Here is a 20,455-nt window from a genome sequence, read left to right as displayed (position 1 = left end):
TCATCAGACTCATAGTGTAAAAAGTTCATCTACGAATCAGTGATTCCCGTAGCCCCTGTATTCAGTGCTCTCATTGCTTCTAAGCCTTTGTGCCTCCATCTCATGGGAGTCCGACTGGTGCTTCGGCAGCATGAAGTCACTCTCAGAAGGCAGCAACCAACCCGGATGGAAGATATTGAATATTCCAACAGCAACCACCATCATGACACCATCCAGAATGATGAAAAAGACCTCATGGGTCATGACATACCCTGTCCAACCCTGAGCAAGTTCAATGACTCGATAAATCGACCGAATGTAGATGAACACGATCGAAATTATCATCGCAAAGATGATATAGTTTACAGAGTTCATCTTGCCAATTGATAGCAAACCAGCACGAGTCGCACGACGAAGGAAGTCGAATGCAAAGTAGACGAAAACGCTGATCGAAACCAACTGGAACACGATACCGGCAACCATAGTATTGGTTCCTGGGGCAGTGTCACCTTCGCCACCTGAGGCGGAAGATGCCATACCACCTCCTGCAGCTTGAATAACAAGAGAGACGACGTCACAGGTGCAGAATATCCAGAGATAGAGCTTCGGCGAGAGGACGGAACTTTCGGGTCCAAAGATTTTGATGAGACGACCAAGTAGGATATAGATACCGGCTGTATAGAAAACAGGGGCTATTATGAGAGGATGAAATGTTAGTTTGTACCTGACTCAAATCATCATTAGAGGCCAAGAAGGTTCCAACCTTCTGGTTAGCTTACCGATGATCAATGTAGAGATCTGGATCATGAATGCCGTGCTATTGTAGGGACAGTCTGCGTTCCAAGTACGTCCGGCCCAACCAAGAACTTCCACTATTTACTATTCAGGCTCTGATGATAGATAAATATGAAATATTGGGGTCATACCAGCACTACCAATAGCAAACACAGAACACCACCATGTCTTCTTCCAAGTAAATTGAACGATGTGTGCAATGAAAGTTATCCCAAAGAGTAAGCAGAACACAATGCCCGCTCCCTTGGATGGAATGTAATCGTACGAAGTACGGTACCCTGAGAGGTGGGCATGACAGCCGACAGAAAGCTTTTCATAGATATCATCAGAGTTGGAAGGCATGATAAATGAAATAGAAAGATGAATGAGTTCCACGGGTGAAGAGAATCGGGAAAGCGACGAAAACGCCGACAAACAAGAATACGAAAGTGAGCCTGAAGAAAGTGAGATAATTAAAATCGTAGAATTGTCTGATGGGATATTGAGGTGTCTTTCAGCAGTTTATATAGTAAGCTATCAATCTCACCTTCTCCCAAGCGGGCCCCAACACACAGCACAAATGGATGAATACATTGTGTCCGCTAGGGCTGAGCAAGAAGAGGACCAGAGTTTGTCACACCATCATAGAACGAGCTCTACTGGGAGAAAAGGGCCAAATCCATATTTAGAATTAGGCACAAGTACGTTCACCAAGCCAAAGCGTTACAAGTGGTTGTTTAGGGCATCGTCGCTGTGGGTGGAGCATAGAGCCGCAGCCTTACAGAATACCTTCATTAGTGAAGTATTCAAGGAAATTTAGAGCTCAAACAGAATCTAATTGGCTTGACCGTATGTTTGAACAATCTTCATTGACCTTACGCAATCTTATCTTGCTTTTAGTGCTTGGGGTCTGCTCAGCCTCATTGCTTGGCGCTTGTCGTGGGGCTATGGGGGGGCGTGGATGTGGAGATTAAATGCTGCTTACGCTTCGATGTACGCTTTTTATTGGCTCGTTCGTATGTCCCTCGCTCTGAACAACAATCAATCAATTAGCAAAATGAAGCACTGCCGAGATTTGTTCAAACAAGCTGACAAACAAGCCCTAGATTTGAACGTGGCATCGGTAGATGGAAGCGGCTGGGATTGGATGTTCAATTCCTGGAATTATATTGATAGAAATGCGAGGATACGAATGCGAAGTTATCCCAGACTAAAGACCAGAGAGAGGATCGAAGAATATTACCTAAGAATAGGCATTCTTCAATACCTATTGATTAGGTAGTACCTATTCTTCAATTATCAACAAGGATTCTATATTTGTATATTTAGGTAATACCGCTCATGTCTAGAATCTCGACATCCACCTTCATCCCAAGGCCGGGTCATATTTCATTCCACCATTCCACATACTCCCACCTCTCAACAAACGACCCATCAGGACCAAAAGGCTTCAAAAGCAAAAGCAGGTGTGTCCCTTGATTAATTTGAGCATCGGAAGGTCTTTGTAACGGCTCAATAACCCTCCATTCATTCTTCACAAATCGTTCTTCAATAGGTAAATGCCAAACGGGTCCTTCTTCAATCTCCATAATCCTTGTTGCACTCGCTGCATGGCGTCGATTCTCCCATCCACCCTGGCAAGCCGGAAAGTTGAGAATGGCCTTTATTGCACGACGTCGAAGAAGTGGATCGCGGCATTTATATGCGGTCCAGTAGAGGGATGGAGTTATCGGGGCTTCCATGAAGAATCGTCGGGGAATAGAGGAGGGTTTGCTGAGGGTTTTGGTCAATTCGATAATTTCTTCCGCGGATTCTATGATTTTTGTATAGTTTGACATGTGTTCGTCGTATTCTGTTTCGTATTTTGCGTTGCATTTGCAGAGCCAGAAATATGAAACGTGGTATTCAATTAGGAGGGCTAGTGGTGCGCGAGGATCGCGTATGCCAATGGTTTTGGGTGGCTTTTTCATCATTACTTCGAAAGATTTGTGCCATTTTTGGAAGTCCTCAATGAGACGTTGTTGCTTTGCTCCGTCCTCAGGGGATGGGGGTTCCGTGTGTGGTCTTGCGAGTATGAAACCAATCTTTCTAACTATGGATAATGCGCGTAATTTGAGACCGGTTATACAGTCCCGGGCGTGTGTAATATCTTCGAAGACAAGGTTCCCATGTGAGAAGAAGGTTGGGGCAGTTTTATCTTCTTCCGGAATCTCCAGGAAGTGTAGGTTTCTCCCAGAGAGACTGGTTTGCAGATCCATTCTGTAAAAGAACTGGAACAGGTCCCGATCGAACGTACCTCGGGCAGACACTGGCTTCGAGGATTGAACTGGGGCGCTTCGTAGTTTGGACATAAGGATTTGCACCCCTCCCTGGATATGATCCATTGCTCCATTTTGGTTTGAGCGCAACATCTCAAGACAGGAGAACAATGCACATGTTAGAAGGATCACATTGTTATCGTAACCGTTTGGGCTAACAACCTGCCCACGAAAATTCTGAATAGCTTTGTTGTATTGTTGTAAAGCAAAGCCTTCATTTACAGTCTGCCCAGTGGAGTCTCGAAGCGTACGTTGCTCATAAGCAGCCCCTACAGCGGCAGCCGCATGTCGAAGAATGGGATGGTGGTGACTCTTTTGAGGAAGCAAACGATTCCAGAGTTCAGAAGGGAAGTATCCCGACAGCGCATTAATGGCTTCGTCGCAGAAGAACTGAAGGTATTGGCGCTCCTGACGAGTACCAGGGATCAAGACGAGGCAGCTGTCTGAGCTTACATTTGAGCTTGAACGAGGAATGGGATGAGCAGAAGAAGGTTTTTTGATATTTTCGTGTAGCTCCCTTTGCGATGCATCTGAATATCCGTCGCACTTTCGGCCCGAACCAGTGCATTGCTTACATTCAGGCTTTTCTTCTCCGCATTTGACATGGCGTATTCTAAAAATGATTAGTCTCCCTGCGGCCAAGTGTAGGTATGAGTATGGAAGATAGTGATTGACCAGGCGAGAAAGCGAGCGAAATGGACACAAAGTGCTCACTCACTTGCAAGTAATGCATCCTTTCTTGGACCTGGGTTTGCCCGCTCGTCGATATCGCTGCATCGCGTCAGCAGGGGATGCGAAATGGCGAGTAGACGAGGACCACGACTGTTGATTGTGCTGAGATTCAATCTTTCGAAAATTGCCGAACAAGTACAGCCTATGAATGCTTTCGCTCCAGCACTTTTGAGCCCCTGTAATTCGAAGTCCAGGGATATTTTGCTCAAAATGCGATGTGGGCACTGATAGTTGGCAGAGCTTGTTTTAGCCCCCACGTCAGCGTCACAACTTTGGTGAAGTTGAAGTCGGCCAAATTTGCCAAATTGCTAAGACTGGCCGTATGTAACTATTTTGATAGTGATCAGTAACAACTGCTGTTATTTAGTAGCAAGTAGGATGGGGATTGTTGAGACACTGCCACGCTATGAATAGTATCAAACAAGACTGCCTAGGCAGACGCAAATAAGTCTGAGAAGAGTGATATACGCGCACTTATGTAAAGATTATGTAAAGATAAAAAAGAATCACAAAGTAAAGAGCAATATTCAAAATATCCATAATAGATAAATTTGATTGTAAATATTCCAATGTATAAGATCAAAAGGCTCCGCCGTGGGTATTTTAAGATCCAATCAATGATGAACCAAAGATCAAGTATAAAGGGCATCAAGAATATTAATAAGGCAACATAATGGCAGATCAATCCAACGCCAATGAAGCCATGAAGTATATAAGCAAAGGTAAAACCCTGAAATTAAGCCAACTGACGCTCAACATTTCTCGGGCCAGTCAGTAATGACGGCGGGATAGGGGATACGGCGCGGAAGACTTGCGCTTCATGTGATCCCGGTCGGGGAGGTGGAGGAGGTGGAGGAGGATGAGGAGGACGACCGAATCCTGGATGGTGTGGATGTGGATGGGCGAAGGGATGAGGTGGTGGTATGGGAGGGACGGGCGATCCACCACTGACGGCCAGGCGATTGAAATCCCCCGGTAGCTGTGGTGGTGTTTGATATCGGTATTGTTGACCGTGAGGTGACAAAGGAGAATGCGGGTTTGACCCTGCATATACTGGACGAACTGGAGGACCGGGGAGAGACGAGAGAGGCATTGAGTGTACGGGCGATATCATCGAGTGTCACCTCCATCGGAGAGATATAAGTAGTGTTGGTTTTGGCTGACCATGCAAGAACATGTGCGCAGACGCGGCCAGTTGATCGATCGAAGACCCATGCACCGGAGTCACCGGGAGCTATTTGGATTAAGAAACGTTAGCATGATAAACCTTTACTCGGTGTTGATGTATAGAGGCCTTGAAACCGATGCGGCGTGGTGATTTGGCTACCAGCTTAACAGGAAGGAAGACATTAAAGGCCAGAATAGAAAACGGAAACAAAGGGTATCTAATTAAGGATCGTATAGACATAATCATGATTCGGCAATGGCTTCTTTCTTACCTCCAAAATTCCCATTGACACAGAAGCTGGTCGAGAATGAATGTCGACCGTGCAGCTTCACTAATGTCATTGCTTTAGATATCTGCCCCGTCTGCAGACCACTTGTTCGGCCGCAGCAATGTACTGGCAAGCCACCCAATTCCTCCATACGAGTTACTTGACTGAGGAAAATTGGGGGAGGCTGGGGCATGCCCGGCCGAAGTGGAAGAGCCGATGAGGTTTCCACGATGATGTTACGCGGGTCCATCCTGGCCTCATCTACTTTGATGAGAGCCCAGTCGATCTCGTGCTTGATACCCTTCCGTGTCCAGCGACGAACACCTGATGAGGCATGGACATATCCTAAAGAATGCGATGCAAGATGCTCATCGTCCCTATCCTCGGGGGAAGGGAAAAAGTCATCGTGGACGTCGTCAATGGCCGGTTGAGTAACTAATAGACGGGGCTCTTCGCCAGGCTCGATACCAGCAGTATCGCCAATCGATGCAGCATCGTCATCATCATCAAAGCCTCCATCAATGGAGTCATCGTCGGAAGAGTCATCATCGGACAACCAATATTCATCATCGCCGCCTAAAGATAGCGTGGCGTCATCTTCCTCCCCCATCAGATATCTCGAACTCAAAGGAAGATTCATCATCGCCATAGCTGTATGAGAACTGGTCTTGATGGGTGGCCGCAGTGGTTGAGCCCTGGGGCCAATTGCCATGAGATCTCGCTGGCACATCTGGCTCATCATCATCAGAACCTTCATCATCACTGGGTGCTTCGAGCATGTGATGAACTGTCAATCCATATGGCTGGCCGTCAACGAGAACGGCGCCACCATATGATACAGGAGGAAAGTGCTCTTCGTTCTGGAAGGCACCAATAGAAGCACCACAGAGAGGTCGTTGCTGATAGCAAGGGTTCAGCTCGCGTTGGCGAAAGGGTATTTCATTGGATCCGTTGGGACGGGTCTTAGCAGGCTTGCGGTTCTTCTTTCGAGGAACTTTTGATCGCTCGATGTCTCCACGGAGAACAATAAGATCCCAATCATCTCGGCCAATCGGGAAATGCTTCTTCAGTGCCTGTCGAACTTTCTTCACACTCCCGCAGGTGACGCAGATAGTAGTGCGAGCAGTCTCGGGAGACTCTCCTGTCATCATGAGCGTAGCTCCACAAGACTCACCAGAGTCCTTGAGAATTTTCTGTAGGAGTCGACTAAGACGCGGCATCATTTGGAAGTTCCACTCTTGAAGATGTTCATCGGGTATTTCTAGGTGAGGAAGTCTCTTGACTGTACGCTTTTTGGCTGGCTTTTCAACGTTCCTCTCTTCGGTCATTGTGCCCCATTCGTCGGTTGGGAGTGTGGGTAATTTCTTGTCCAGGTTGGCAGGAACGGGGATGAAAGGGTTGGGCTTTGTTGAACTTGGAACAGGCTCGGGGGTTGGGACGAGAGCCAGAGGAAGACAGTCGTCTAACTCTTCGGCCGGAGGTGCTCCGAAGATGTCGATCCGACAGCAAGACCACATAATTTTGCAGATAGTGTAGAGGAAGTTCATCGAAAATGAGAATGTGCCATCAGGGTCCGATAGATCAAGGACTGGGTAATGGTATATCTGGGGAACACGCAGGCCAAGATCGGTCATGGGCTGCGTCGATAAATGGAAATTTGGTGCATCCAGACACAGTTGCACGGCCTGCATAAAGGCGTTTCCACATTTCGGGCCCAGTTTCTTGACATATAATTCTTCCACGCGATGCTTGAACCATGAACGGTCGTATTTTAGCTTCCAAAGCTGCTTGACGGGTGCCCACAAACCGATCTCCAGTAGGACAAGACCAAGAGAATATAAATCATAGGCCCAGGCAGCATCATCTTCAACGGATCGTTTGTCTTCTGGATGTCGATACATCGCATTAGATAGCGGCTCTGGGGTGGGGCCATCCCCAGAGAAGCGGGCGGGAGATGTCAAGTAAGGACGTTGCATGTCCGGGGCAAGACCGCCCTCATCATTATTTGCGTCGGTCCGACCAGGGAAGAAGATGACATTGCTACTGTTAATGTTTCCATGGACGACGTTCTGGCTTCGGAGGTGCAGAGCGGACATCAGAAGATCGTATGCCAGGCGGAACCGAGTTTCTAGATTCGGCATGCGCTTTTCGCGGTAATTCTCTGCAGAAGGTAGCATGGCAACAAGAGGCACAGGCTTCAACTCTTTGAGTAGATCGGTAGGGTTTCGTAAAAAGGGGAAATAATCAACGGGCATCTGATATAAGAAGGCATAGCGGGCATTAGGTTCATCAAGAGCATAACCAATGAAGCGCAGCAGACCCAGATGGGCGATTCTCGCATTTTGCAGTAATTGTTCAAGCGAGTGCTGAAGTTTTTCCAATCTAGAGTTGTTGGAGTTCATTGGTGAGTTCACAATCATAGGCATGAACTCGATCATCACCGAGACATGCGAGTCTTTTATAGAACTGAGGAGATATGGAGAGGCAGAGGTCTTTAGCCGTCCGATTGCTCGGGAATTAGACGATGCCGCAACTGGTTCATAAGGAGGCGGGCTATTGTCGTGCGCAGTTCCGTGTAATTGCAGGTCTGATCGGCTAATGACGAGAGGGTTGGAAGGGACAAAGGGATTGTTATAATCGTGCTGTGTGGCTGAAGGCGAATAGGTGAATTGGTCGTACATGGACTTGGGACTCTGAACATTTTCCTTAGATTCAGAAAAAGATCCATATGAAGCATCGTACGGAGAAACGGGGTTGGGTCGTGGTCGTCGTGCGCTGGCGCTGGTACTATGTTTGCTCGAAGACATACTGGAAGCCATTGTCCGCCGGGATCGCGACAGGTCGTAGAGGGTATCGATACAAGCCGTCAAATCACTAAGGATCGTATTCGATCGACTAATATCGTCAAGTGTCCATTGTGTCTTGAGTGGTCGATTACCGAGGGTATCTTTTGAAGGCAGGTCCAGCTTGCGTTCCTTAGAGGGGAGAATTGGTGGATCGATATGTTGTACTCGTTCGGCCTCGTTCAGGAGATCCTGAATCGAGGACATAACACTCTCGACCACATCGCTGAAGCCGGCAGCGGTTAAGGACTCGTCAATGTCATTCGGTTGAGCGGCGCTGGCGTCACTCCAATCCAAGCCCCACGATAGCAAACGATCCCGCTGTTTCTGGAAGCTCTGGTGGAGGGCAACCAGCTCTGGATCGTCTACGGCCTTCGAAGCAGTCGTCACACTTTCGCAAGATGTCTTTGTATCGGTATATAGCTTTGTGAGGCGCCGCTGAAGGAAACCACCACCTCCTCCTCCGTGGCGCAAGACGGACATCGTTGGCGATAACGTTTCGATAAGACGGCAGGATTTGGGGTGTCTAAATCGGATCAGAAATTGTCTCGAGATAAATTAATTGTAAAGTTCAAGGTTAAAGATCCATGGCTAAGGGACGCGGAGGTGTGAGGAGGCCATGAAGCATGGGGAAAAGAAGTCCAAAAGAGAAAAGGCGATCATCAATGGATGCCTGGCCGACTGCTCCTTCCCTTTTCTCCAAAGGCAAAAGTCGCAGGTGCGCGGGTCGTGCCTACCTTCTCTCAATCCGGGAATCCTGTTGCCTAACCAATCAGAAGCAAGCACCGCGGGGGAGTGGATGGGTCACGTGGTCATGGAGAAAGTCAGGCAGCCGCGTTTTTGCTAAATTTAGGAGATCACGGGACTTGGAGTAATTTACATGCATACAATAGACTATGTGGGTGACGAGTACGTAGTAGATCTATTTGGTCTTTAATGTACAGATATTGAGGGGCTTTTTGCGTGGTTCCCTCTGGTATACTATCTTAAACTGGTAATCATAACAATACTAAAAAAAAAAACTGATAGTCCGATGATAAATGTGAATATTTACTGCAGTTCATGCAGTTCGGGGGATTTGTCAGTTAATTCTGGCCTGTGATCTCATCCTCGGTTTATCCGGTGATCACTCGCCGCGATACTCCTACATCGCGCGCACGTTTCTCACTGAAGTTGTGCAACCGTTCACCAATTAGGTAGACGTCGTCGCGAATGTTGATCCGCCAGATGGCAACTCGTTGTAGAACTAAGTGGATGGTCCACGCGGCAAGTACAACAAGGAGAGTCGCTGGGTACGCGTACCGGTAGATGTGTGACTGCGCCTCAGTGCGTGTATAGAAGAGAGTCCATCGAAGTAGACCTCCCAGGGTTAGAGGTATGATAACGGCCGCGGCGGTGAATAACCACAATGGTAGAACAAGAGCTCTAGTAGCTAACCGAACATTAGGCCGCAACCATCCATCACGGAAAATCCCATTGAATACTGCAGCGGCCCACGATCGCGGATGCCACATAGTCAATTTGATTGCCATTTGAACGTAGAGCACGCCTAGGGTCCAGTCCTGAACCACATGCACGACATGCGACTGGCCATCTCCAAGTAAGGTATGAGCAGGAATCAAAATGTACAACTCAGTAAGGAGTGCGAAAAGTGACGGGAGCACAACGACTAAGACAGTGGCGATATATCCGAGACGAGCGGTTTGCAGTGCTAGATTGACGCAAGCATCGATCAATTGGCTGGGAGATTGTAGATATGTTGCGGAATTCTCTCGCAGAAGCCGGATGCCCTTGTGGCAGTAGTGAACAGCATAGGCGAAAGCACCAGCAATGCACAACCCACAAGAGAATGCGTAGATGTCGTTCACCGGAACTGGGCTTCCCAGAGAGGCCGAAATGATCCGACGGCCAATGACCAGTGGTATAATGGTGATGCCTACCCCCGTGGTGGCAGCAAACAACCAAATGAGAAGTATGAAGGCTGCGATGCGAGTACGGAAGAAAGGAGGAATGTAGACTTTGGTGAAAGATGGGTTGGACCAACCATGCAGGCCATTTTTAAGGTCTCGCTCGCCATCAAGTCGGGTGTTATCCTCGCTCACTTCCAGAAAAACTTGACGGCCTTTCGGGATGCGGACCGAATCTGAAGCAGGAGCTCGGACATATCGGCCGTCTCGCAGGAAGTAGGCATCACGATTCTCTTGTTCTGCAGCGGCCTGTTGCTCTTCGCCGATCACAGGATGCTCCCAGTCGCCCTTGCTTCCAAATAAAAGGCCCCACCAGCTACGTCGGACATGTCGGCCTTCTTCCTCTGGATGGCGTTCTGGGAAAAAGAAATTGCTGAGGCGCAAGAAGTGAGCACATTTGTGGAACCACCAGTCATACAATTCGTGCAACCCATCCGAAGGCTTGACGGACTGGATCGCGAGCGGCATGACGAAATTATAGAAAAGCAGATCCACTGGGAACTCTAGCATTGGGGCACTCGCTGACCAATGAATTGGAAGAACTCCATCGAATGCGAAATAGAGACCCCAGACGACACCTCCGAGGCAGACGATAACTAACGCACCGTAGACGAGGGCGCTGAACCCAATTTTGCGCAGCTGAGTAGTGATACTGCGCTCGAGGACATCACGAATGGGGTGGAAAGTAGGATCATCTGGGTCCCGAATGAAATCTGGAGAAAGGTTAGCTTCTAGCGGGATATCTAATTCTCGAATTGAAATGCACTTACATAGAACGCCGCTCCGGAGGATCTTGCGGCACATAGACACAAAGAGTGCAAAGTGGAACATATAACACGTGCCAACAAACCAGTGAACGAACAGGGAGGTAAGCGGAGATGAAATGGTAAAGGCTATGCGTGATGAGATCGTTGCATTGGAGAATAGAGGAAGAAGGGCGACATCGAGTAGAGTGCCACAGTACAAAGGAAAGACGATCATCTCGATGCCAATTATGAGGATGACCTTCATCACGCCTCCTGCTTGCAGTAGGACCTCAGCAACAACCCCTTCGATTCGCTGTCCACGGTTTGTGCCAGCCAACAAACCAGTGATGCGTAGATAAAGGAAACCCATTATGCTAGCTAGTAAGTAGCCCATGGAAATGGCAATGATACGGTCCTTGGTGTCCCACACTGCCAGGTCATACTCGACGGGTAGCTTGACGGATGCCGCATTGTCAGCACCAGCATTCAATAATTTCGTGCCGGGGCTGGTGAAAAATATCGAGCGTGGAAAATTGGCAACATGTTCTTGCAGTTGAACTGTTGCTTGCTTCATGTGTGTAAAGTCAAAGTCGAACGATAAAGCCCCTGGCACGCCTAGAGTGACCAATCGTAGCGGGAAATCATGGAGAATGAATTTTACAACGCCATAGACGCCGTTAGCCAAGGCACTCAGTCGCGATTGGTGCAGCTTCAAGGCCTGGTGGGAAAGCACGGAGAACATGGGGATATCAGAATCATGAAAGATAAGAAATGCTTTCATCACCTTGTTAAGGCGGCTGGTACTGGCTTCAATAAGGGACAAAGAGGCACTTGTGACAGATCGGCCTTGTGGAGCCCATTCGCTCAGTGGCACAACCGCCCCAAAAGGACTGAGAAGCACCTTGAACACGAAGGTGAGCGAATACATCAGATATCCAAGAACCCCGATGAGTGTATCCAAAGCAATGTCAGCAACAACCGAGATGGCAGTCATCGGAACACCGACAATGAGTTCTAATGGGTTGGCTAACAGGACAAGGGCAATTTTACCCCAGAGATAAGGTAGCCATATCCCAATAGCAACTGTGAAGGCGATAAGAAGTGCACAGAATACCCCATTTTGCAGGAGTCCGAAGATAGGGCCGTGCATACCGATGAGGTCCATAATTCCCTCGAAGTCATCGCCTTCAATAGCTTCAATGTCGTTGGGGTCCAGGCCGGCATCACCTGCAGGGACGCCCAAGGGTCCACCGTCCACTTGATCCTCTGGTCTGTTGTTGGCAACAGGGACAAATGGGTCCTCTAGGGCAGGGTCCTGGACGATATGTTCATCATCTTCCGGTACCGCCTCATCTGCATCATTCTCATCGAGAGCAATATCACCCCAGAACCAATGAACAAGTTTTTCAAACATTCCTATCGGTTCCTGGTTCTCGGGCTGTTGGTTGGTTTGCATAGCTTCGCCATTCGCTGAGGGTTGAATGTCATGGGAGTTCTCAGACTGAGGGTCGGCCGGCGGATTTATTGGTGCAGTTTGTTCAGCATTGTGCTGATCCACTGCCATATGTAAACGGTCATCTTCACGTGGCAGGTTACCATCTGTGGTGTCGGCCGCTGGACCAAGTCCATGTTGCTGGCGAATCCTGTGTAGCATTTCGTTGTGATCGCCATCCCATCGCGCAAAGGTATCTTGATATCGATCTAGATCCATACGCCTTTGTTGTTCAACTGCGGCAGTTGAGTCTGCAATAATGCGAGGGTATTCCTCTACAGGTAGATCCAGAATGTCAGGTCGGTCAAAAGGTCCCGTGGCCCGGTCGATAATAGAATGTCCGTCATCAGAATCGGTCATTGAGGGCACAGGTGAATGATTTCCAAAGCGAGGTGGTGCTTCGATGCGAGCTTCCTCTGCATCCGCGCGATTGGCATGGCCTAGGCCAGGAACAGGGCCAGGAGCAAAGTCCGGCCGAGGTGCCTGCTCTTCTTCTTCTTCTTCGTCGTCATCTTCAGGTCGATTGTTGGCAATTAGCTGAAGAGCCGCTTCACGTTCTCCTTCCGCGATATTTGCCATTGGCTGTTGCTGGACTACCCATTCTCGGATGAGGAAAAGGAGGATGAACGCAATAACGACCAGAAGAGTAATCAGTTGGCCTTCCAAGGTGTCGATGATCATATTGTTGATAGTCGGATATGGGGTTAATGTGTTCAGGCATTTCACGTCTGAAAGCCATGATGGGTAACGTGCTTTTGGCAAAACAGCTGTAGTGTTGGAGCTGGATCCGTTTTGGCTAGCACCTCCCGTCAGTGCGGGGATAAATAGACTAGGAACAATTTTCTTGATGAGCGTCAGCATAAGTGGATCTCCAGCGGGAAACCCCTGAGTCGGCCCTGTATTAGAGGGCAATGCGGTTGCGGCAGACTGTATAGCGCTGGAAGCTGCTGAAGATGCAGCATTAACCACCGTGGCGGCTGCACTACCATTGGGCAATGACTGATCAGCACCTTGTTGGGCAGCCAATGCTGCGCGTTGATGGGCAGCAGCTCCACTGGCAGACCAGTGACCATCTGCCAGCCAGAACAGTGCCCGCCAAATTGCGCGCATCGACCATGGCAACCATCCTAGCCATACGAAGGCAACCAAAATGAACCGCATCCATGTTACGACAGTGTGGAATGACTGAATCATGGCCTGTTTCAAGAAGAGAGGCGTAGGAAGTCTCTGAGGCATATTGGGGTCGTATAGTTTGGTAAATCGGAACGGCGTCTTGCACAGCTCGCAGTGCTTCTTTTGTGAATGTGCTAGCCACTCTACCAGACAGCTTTGATGGACGAACTTGATACTACCACTGCATTTGCAAGGATAGAATAGCGGCTCCTCAAGGGATCCCTCTCCATGACATATACGACATGTGTCCATATCCTCGAGGCCCCTATCCCTCTCATCTAAGGCTGGATCGTTCATCAGGTCAGGAAACGGGGATGCGCCTGTGGGGAGGCGAGCATGGTCGACGGGGAAATCCATCTTGTCTGAGGCGCGTTGAATCGTTGGGCGGTAACGGTCAGTCTATTGACCAACTAAAATCAAATAATCATCATATCCTCCCTTGCCATGCACTATCGAGAGTGTGGGCACAAGTGGTCGTATGAGAAACCAGATATGAGGGGAGATCCGGAGCAAGAGGATGGGACTAGAAGGAAGATAAACGAAGGGTTTAGTCAGCCTCAGTCTGTAATAAAATCGAGTATATCAATGATCAGACCTACCTGCGCTCTCCCACTTGGTCTATGTTTTCCTGCTGTTTGTTGCTTTGATGCCTTCAGTGCTTGTTGCTGCTTCGTTTTTTGTTCTGGTTGAATTGGGCCTTCCAGCTGATGCTGAGTAAGCGTATTTGTATTCCTATTTTACAGTTCAGTCCCCACCGAGAATGGTATTACCAACGGTAACATACGGTAACACACTGTATAATAGCGATGACCTCACTGCGCTTCCCCTGCCAAAAGCTCCTCCAAAAACCAGCTTGCTTTCTCTTATTGTTTCTACCAACACGGCCTTACCTCGAGCCAGCCACTTACGATTAATTTTGTTCATCCAACCTCTCTTATGAAGGCCATTGGTATGAAATAAGTGCAACTGCCGACTTTCAACATTCGTGCGATCTGACCGCGGCTCGTGAATCTTGATTAGCGCCAAACCGACGCGAGCATTCCGGTCGAGAGCTCTCTCTCTCTCTCTCTCTCTCTCTCTCTCTCTCCCTCTTCTTCTTCTCCCCATTAGCCTTTCCTCTCGCACCTAAGGGGATCGAGTGCCGACATCACGACCTGATGAATCAATAAATTTACACCCTTCAACTCTACCGAATCCAGTGTCTCCTGAGAGAAGCAGTTCACAAGCCGGCAGTCCAGCCTCGGAGCTTTTTTATTGCGGTCGTGTCGTATTGACCGACATACGCCAGCAACAAGCAAAATGGTGGTTCAAGAGAATGGTCATGCCTCCGAGACGGTGGTCAAACAAGGAGGGAGAACATCTCCCAAGCCCTCCATGAAAAAGAGAAGTTCTGTCCGGTGGACGATAGGACTGATCGTGCGGTAAGTTCTCTCGCGCGCGCGGATCTTTACTTTGCCAATACCCTCAGATGGGAGCCTTGCTGATCCACCTCGATAGGCTATGTATCTGGTACATATTGATCACTCCATTTCTACGATGCCCGTCGCGTCTCTCCGACCTCACCGACTCATCGCCGCGAGTCTGTAAACCTTATCTGATTGCTCGGTCGCACGTGGATCCCTATGTCACACCATATTACGACATCTACGCGGCTCCGTATGTTGATCAGGCCCGTCCTTACGTGGAGGTTTTCAACCAGCACGTCTACGTGCCCGCATCCAAGATTGCCAAGTCAGGTTATGAAAAATATGGAGCTCCCGCTTGGGAGCAGGTTCAAGCACATGGTGCCGCACAGTGGGAAGCGCAGGTCACCCCTCGGTTGAAAACCGCCCAGGATCAAGTGTCGCAGCTATATGCGGCAAAGGTCGATCCGTACGTGCAGAAAGGTATTGCCGTGACTTCGCCTTACTACCAGGGAGCAAACAAGGTTGCATCTACGGTCTACTGGGACCATTTGGTGCCTTTTTATACCCGTTCGCAGCCTTTTATTGGAAAGTCCTATGCTGCCGGTCAAGATGTCCTGGTGACGCACGTCATACCGGGTGCGCAATATACTTGGTCCTCTGTCGTTTATTTCGCCAATAGCTCTCTCTGGCCGCATATCACTGGTCTGTACTCTGAGCAAGTTGAGCCTCAGCTTGTGAAGATTGGCCAACGGCTCGCCAGTTACCGAGAGGGTAAACGACTTCGAGCTGTCGTCGAAGATGTTGATGGTGCATCCTCCGAACATGCAGTCTCTTCCACAACTACTAGCACATTTGTATCACTTCGCCCTTCAACCAGCGCCACTACCACTACCACTACCACCACCAAGGAGTCTCAGTCCGTGCAGCCTACCCTTTCACCGGAAGAAGTTGCTCTAGAAGCCCGAAAGCGAATTGACTCCGATTTGGAAAGATGGCAGGAAAAGTTTGCACTCGCTGCCGACAAGGGAATCGAAGATCTTGAGGAGCGTATCGAGGAGATCGTCACTGCGCTTATTTCTAGCAGTGCAGACAGCTACGGACAAAGTCTCTCTACGGCACTCCAAAGTGTAGCCTCCGAGCAGGTATCTTCTATCAAACAAAAAATCAATGAACTTGCAGGTTCATTACCCAAGGAAGATTCTCCTGAAGAGGAACAGACTGCCCGTGACCAACTAGTTAGTGATATTCGAACCTCCGCCATTTCTGTCAGAGATCGTGCGCATATCCTCCGAGAGTGGTCTCGCTCTTTTGACGATGAGCTCACACGCAGGGTCTCGGCTGCGGTCAATTCCACCCTGGATGTTCTTGACAGCATTCGGGACCTTGGCCTGCAGGAAATTGGCATGCGCTGGGCCTGGATGGACAACGTCACCTATAAAGACTGGGCAAGATACCATGCCTTGAAGGCCCAGGTTGATGACTGGCGCAATGAAATCCGAAAGGTGGGCTTGAACCACCACCCGGTTGTCCGTGCAAAGATTGTTGCCGGAGAAATTCTCGAGAGTGGCATGCATGTAGCCGAAGAGACTGCCAAGGAATTGGTTCGATTGAAGGACGTTGGCCACTGGAAGATTGCTGCCCGGGATGTTAGTGACAACTTCGAGACTAGGACCGAACCCCCTCCATCCTTGCCAAAGCCACAGGGGGACGTTGAAGAATCTGACGAGACTTCGAATGAGGGCAGTGACGATGCTGCTGCCGATGACCCTGCGGAAAGTGAAGCATCACCTCTTGTATCGGAGGATGAGTCTATCGAAGATGACGATGTCGATGTGACTGCTAACCCTAACTCCTCTTCCACCTTCGACGAGGATGTCACTGAGGCAGAAAATGATGGGCCTTCCGTTGACGAAGCTTATGAGAATCTGCAAGCCTCTGGTAAACCTGCTTTCGGTGTCGCCGCTGCCAATGCCAATTCTCGTCAGCAGCCTATCATCGACTCTGACGACCAGGACATCCCACACAACCTGGCGAACAAGGCAGGTGGACTTTACGAAGACGCAAGCTCTGCTTTCGCCGACTCCACCGCCCAGGCGAAGATTCTTTATGAGATTGCCAAATCCCAGGTGATGGGACAGATGTCTCAATCTAGTGCCCCCGCTCATGAACAAGTCCTTTCTTCAATCGAGTCAGCTTATTCCGGGGCCGTGGAATATGCCACCAAGGAATATCAGGATAAGGTTGGGGGCATTCAAGCCACACCCACTCCATCAGGTCCACTGGCTCATATTTCATCCGTTGCATCCTCACGGCTCAGTGCAGGGCTCAGTCTCGCTTCAGAGCAGCTAGCGCAGGTCCGACAGACAGAGTCTGCGGCAAGCTCCGGTGGCATTCAACCATTCGTTCTGGATGCTCAGCGCCGCTACTACGAAGCTGTCGGTCTGGCTCATGATCACTATACTGCCTTTGTGTCGACGGCATCCGAGGCGGTCTATGGCACTCCTGCCCCCACTCCTGCTGCTCGAAGTTTCCAGGATATCATCAACGAGGCTGGATCTCAGTATTCCCAGGCTTCCTCCCTCGCTTCTGCCAGTCTCGCCGCCGTCGTTGCCTCTGCAAGCTCCGCCGTCTCTCCTGATGATGACAAGCCCCAAGGCATTATCGATGATGCTTCTTCCCGTTATCAAGCAGCTCTTTCTGCCGCCTCTTCTTCTCTGTCTATTGCATCTGCATCTGCCAGTTCCGCCGTGTATGGCACGACCCCAGGAGCCTTGGAGTCCCTCTCCAGCCGGGCATCCGAAAACTGGGAAGGTCTTGTGCAAAAGGCCAGTGAGCAGATTTATGGCACACCAGAACCATACCTTCAGCAACTGGTCAATGGTCGTCTGCCCCAATACGATGCCGTCAAGGACGTCGTTTCCGAGCTCCTTGTTGGAAAGCAGCCGTCTTTCACCGAGAGCGTGTTGAGCAAACTCCGAGTTGCCTATGAAACTCCCTACCCAGCAGCTGCCGTGTCTTCTGCATCTAGCTATGTGGGAGAGGTATATGGATCAGCTTCCTCGGCCGCGGAGGCATACGTTACCAATATACCCACTCTCGAGGATGTAGTGGACCGAGTCAACGAGCAGCTGGCCGACGCTGTTGAGGCTGCGATTGATGGCTATGCAACTGCAACCGCCCAAATCAGCGATGCTTTCCAGGGAGAACAGCCTGGCTACCTTGACGCTGCCAAGGACTCTATCGAAGACATCCAATCTAAGGCCAGCTCTGCCGTGTACGGCGAGGAGCCGGGCGCGGTCGAAAGTGCCACTAGCCGTATTGCCGCTGCCGTCAAGCACGCCCAATCTCAGGTGGCTGACCTTGCCTCTAGCGCAAGCAGCGTAGCTTCTGAAGCCGCTGAGACTGCTGTCTCCCATGTCGAGGATGCTACTAGCAGCATTAAGGCTGCGGCTTCCTCCTCTAAAGATGAGTTGTGATTGAATCACGTACACGGTGCGACATTCAAGTTCACCAAACACATATGAACAACACAGTTGGACGGGGTATTTTGGGTGGGCTTTTGCTTTCTCCATCCGCCATTCTTTATTGTTCCCCACCTTATATTCCTTCTTCTCTTACCATCATCTCACACGTCAGTCCATGGTTGAGGTGTTACCAAAACCGGGGCTTATCGACGCTTTATTCCCCATATAGTTTGTCACGACGGTAATATGTTCATGACCTACAAGATGCACATTGATTATGGTTTCATTTCTTCGATTCGGGTCTTCATTTCCTTATGTATTGGAATTGTTGGGATTGTTTCCCGGTCTGGTTTCGCTACAGCGTTGTAATCTTGAGTACATAAATGCAATGCGTTCTGATCAAACCAGATCTTCCGGGTTTCACACAAAGGAATCGAGCTGTCAGCGATATCCATAGCTCACTGGCGGGCTTCTGATGTTGCCAGAATTGCCGCATCCCCTGCATTAGCAGCCTTCAAGTAGTATTACTACAAGTACATAGTATTCGTAGCAGTGTAGTAGGACATGAGTGATAGTAATCAGGGGATAACCCCATATTCAACATCAGATGAGGCAGAATAGTCGACAGTAAATACACCACCTACAACATCCCGCATCACACTCACCCCCGGCCACGCTGCTTCACACGATCCCCTCTCTTCTCCTTCTTCATCTGAGTCTTACTCAATGGAGCATCATCGGCCCCCTCACCACCACCCCCCATCCCCGCAAAGCCCTTCTTCACCCCCATGATAGTCGTATAGGCCAGATAACCCGAATAAAGCGGTACAACCACCCACAACCACCAAGCCCGATCATTAAACAGGCAAACCGCAACAATACAACCCTGCGTCCAGTAGAGTACATCCCACATGTACTCCGTCAGCCCAGTCGCATTCAAATCCTCACCCGCAGACCGCAGAGATCCATCCTCGCTGTACTGGGGGGCGTCCCACCTTGTCCAGATAGTATTCAATGACAAGTGTGGGTACCGCAAGGAAAAAATATGGTTTCAAAGAGCGGGGACGACCGAAGAGAAAGTGCAAGACGAGGAAGAGAGTGTGTAAGGCGATGGAGATGAGATGCGTGCGGGTCAACGTGGCTGAATTGCGCGCAGCAAGACTTTTGGCGGCTTTCTGGGAAGGAGCGAGTCGAGTTTGAGTAACAATCAAAAATCCAATGAGGAAGGAGCGATTGGGGGTGGGGGAGAGAAAAGATGGAAAATGGCAGGTGCGACAGTTTGGACAATTGGAAGGTGCGAAGGTGAGAGAGCTTACCTGGGCCATTCTGGAGGATTGAAGGATGAGAATGAGATAAACAAGTAGATGCAGTGGGAGAGAGAATATAGAAAGGGAAAGGAATAGAAAAAGAAAGGAAAAGGCACGAAATCCGACTCTCAGTCGTTCAGAGTACCCAAGTAGGACCAACTACGTCTCCGCATATAAAATGTACAATTCAAGTTGTCTTGTGGCGGCGATTGTTGCCCATTCGACACTCACCGCCCGGCAGAACCCAAGCAGCACCAGGCGATGCAACCAAAATAAGCCAAAAACGACGTGGAGAGAAGTCAAAAGCCAACTTCAGTTCACTTTCAACCTTTTACCCCCACCACCACATCTCACCCTTTTCCTTTTCTTTGAACCTCTATTCACTGTAAAGATGGTGAATGGTCAATAAAAGAGCTGTGTCTAGCTCCTCCTTTCTTTAACTTGCCGTCTCTACCGCTCTTACCTTTTCCGGCCTGCGTTTACATTCCTGTCCGTTGGCGTCCGATCTCATTTCGAGATCGCTGCAATCTTCACCCTACTTCACTGGCCACGGACCGTGACATTGTCGCCTACTCTTCAACATTATCTCGTCAACTCACTAAAGTCCATGTCTTCCGAGTTATTGATGGACTGTTTTTCTTCGCCTTTGTCCATCTCGCGTTGTGTCCCCGCGTCTCGGACTACGCCTCCAAGGCACTCTCACCTGTGATTCAACCATTACATATTTCATTGAACCATCCTTCCTGGGGATTACCAACGAATCTCTTTCAAAGATTGGCTTCGTCTTAACTAAATCACTTTTTTTTAAACCCGTGCGC

At 49.4% G+C, this 20,455-nt stretch overlaps 7 protein-coding genes across 7 annotated transcripts; 2 read left to right on the top strand and 5 right to left on the bottom strand.

Moving 5' to 3' along the window:
- Positions 1-36: 36 nt before the first annotated feature.
- On the bottom strand, positions 37-1,116 carry N7469_003849 (RTA1 domain-containing protein; the record flags this gene model as incomplete). The annotated part of the gene is made up of 3 exons (XM_056642769.1): positions 37-671; positions 759-851; positions 906-1,116. The coding sequence occupies 3 exons, from the start codon at positions 1,114-1,116 to the stop codon at positions 37-39; spliced, it is 939 nt and encodes a 312-aa protein (XP_056502181.1).
- Positions 1,117-2,135: 1,019 nt separating this feature from the next.
- Positions 2,136-3,676, bottom strand: N7469_003848 (uncharacterized protein; the record flags this gene model as incomplete). The annotated part of the gene is made up of 2 exons (XM_056642768.1): positions 2,136-3,479; positions 3,647-3,676. 2 exons carry the CDS (start codon positions 3,674-3,676, stop codon positions 2,136-2,138), a joined length of 1,374 nt encoding a protein of 457 aa, XP_056502180.1.
- A 14-nt stretch (positions 3,677-3,690) lies between these two features.
- N7469_003847 (uncharacterized protein) lies at positions 3,691-3,900 on the top strand (the record flags this gene model as incomplete). Its single annotated transcript, XM_056642767.1, has 2 exons — positions 3,691-3,719; positions 3,750-3,900. 2 exons carry the CDS (start codon positions 3,691-3,693, stop codon positions 3,898-3,900), a joined length of 180 nt encoding a protein of 59 aa, XP_056502179.1.
- Positions 3,901-4,539: 639 nt separating this feature from the next.
- On the bottom strand, positions 4,540-8,565 carry N7469_003846 (uncharacterized protein; the record flags this gene model as incomplete). The annotated part of the gene is given in 4 exon segments (XM_056642766.1): positions 4,540-4,856; positions 4,867-5,037; positions 5,243-5,862; positions 5,903-8,565. The coding sequence occupies 4 exon segments, from the start codon at positions 8,563-8,565 to the stop codon at positions 4,540-4,542; spliced, it is 3,771 nt and encodes a 1,256-aa protein (XP_056502178.1).
- Positions 8,566-9,197: 632 nt separating this feature from the next.
- On the bottom strand, positions 9,198-13,817 carry N7469_003845 (E3 ubiquitin-protein ligase SSM4; the record flags this gene model as incomplete). Its single annotated transcript, XM_056642765.1, has 2 exons — positions 9,198-10,762; positions 10,820-13,817. The coding sequence occupies 2 exons, from the start codon at positions 13,815-13,817 to the stop codon at positions 9,198-9,200; spliced, it is 4,563 nt and encodes a 1,520-aa protein (XP_056502177.1).
- Positions 13,818-14,759: 942 nt separating this feature from the next.
- On the top strand, positions 14,760-18,342 carry N7469_003844 (uncharacterized protein; the record flags this gene model as incomplete). Its single annotated transcript, XM_056642764.1, has 2 exons — positions 14,760-14,881; positions 14,958-18,342. 2 exons carry the CDS (start codon positions 14,760-14,762, stop codon positions 18,340-18,342), a joined length of 3,507 nt encoding a protein of 1,168 aa, XP_056502176.1.
- A 649-nt stretch (positions 18,343-18,991) lies between these two features.
- On the bottom strand, positions 18,992-19,655 carry N7469_003843 (SND2/TMEM208 family protein; the record flags this gene model as incomplete). The annotated part of the gene is given in 3 exon segments (XM_056642763.1): positions 18,992-19,309; positions 19,326-19,505; positions 19,647-19,655. The coding sequence occupies 3 exon segments, from the start codon at positions 19,653-19,655 to the stop codon at positions 18,992-18,994; spliced, it is 507 nt and encodes a 168-aa protein (XP_056502175.1).
- Between the last annotated feature and the right edge of the window lie 800 nt (positions 19,656-20,455).

The sequence above is a fragment of the Penicillium citrinum genome (genome assembly GCF_028827155.1).
Source record: "Penicillium citrinum strain IBT 23319 chromosome Unknown utg000003l:1.0-4596430.0:1.0-4598250.0, whole genome shotgun sequence".
Lineage (NCBI taxonomy): Eukaryota > Fungi > Ascomycota > Eurotiomycetes > Eurotiales > Aspergillaceae > Penicillium > Penicillium citrinum.
This window is presented reverse-complemented; position numbering and strand designations above follow the sequence as displayed.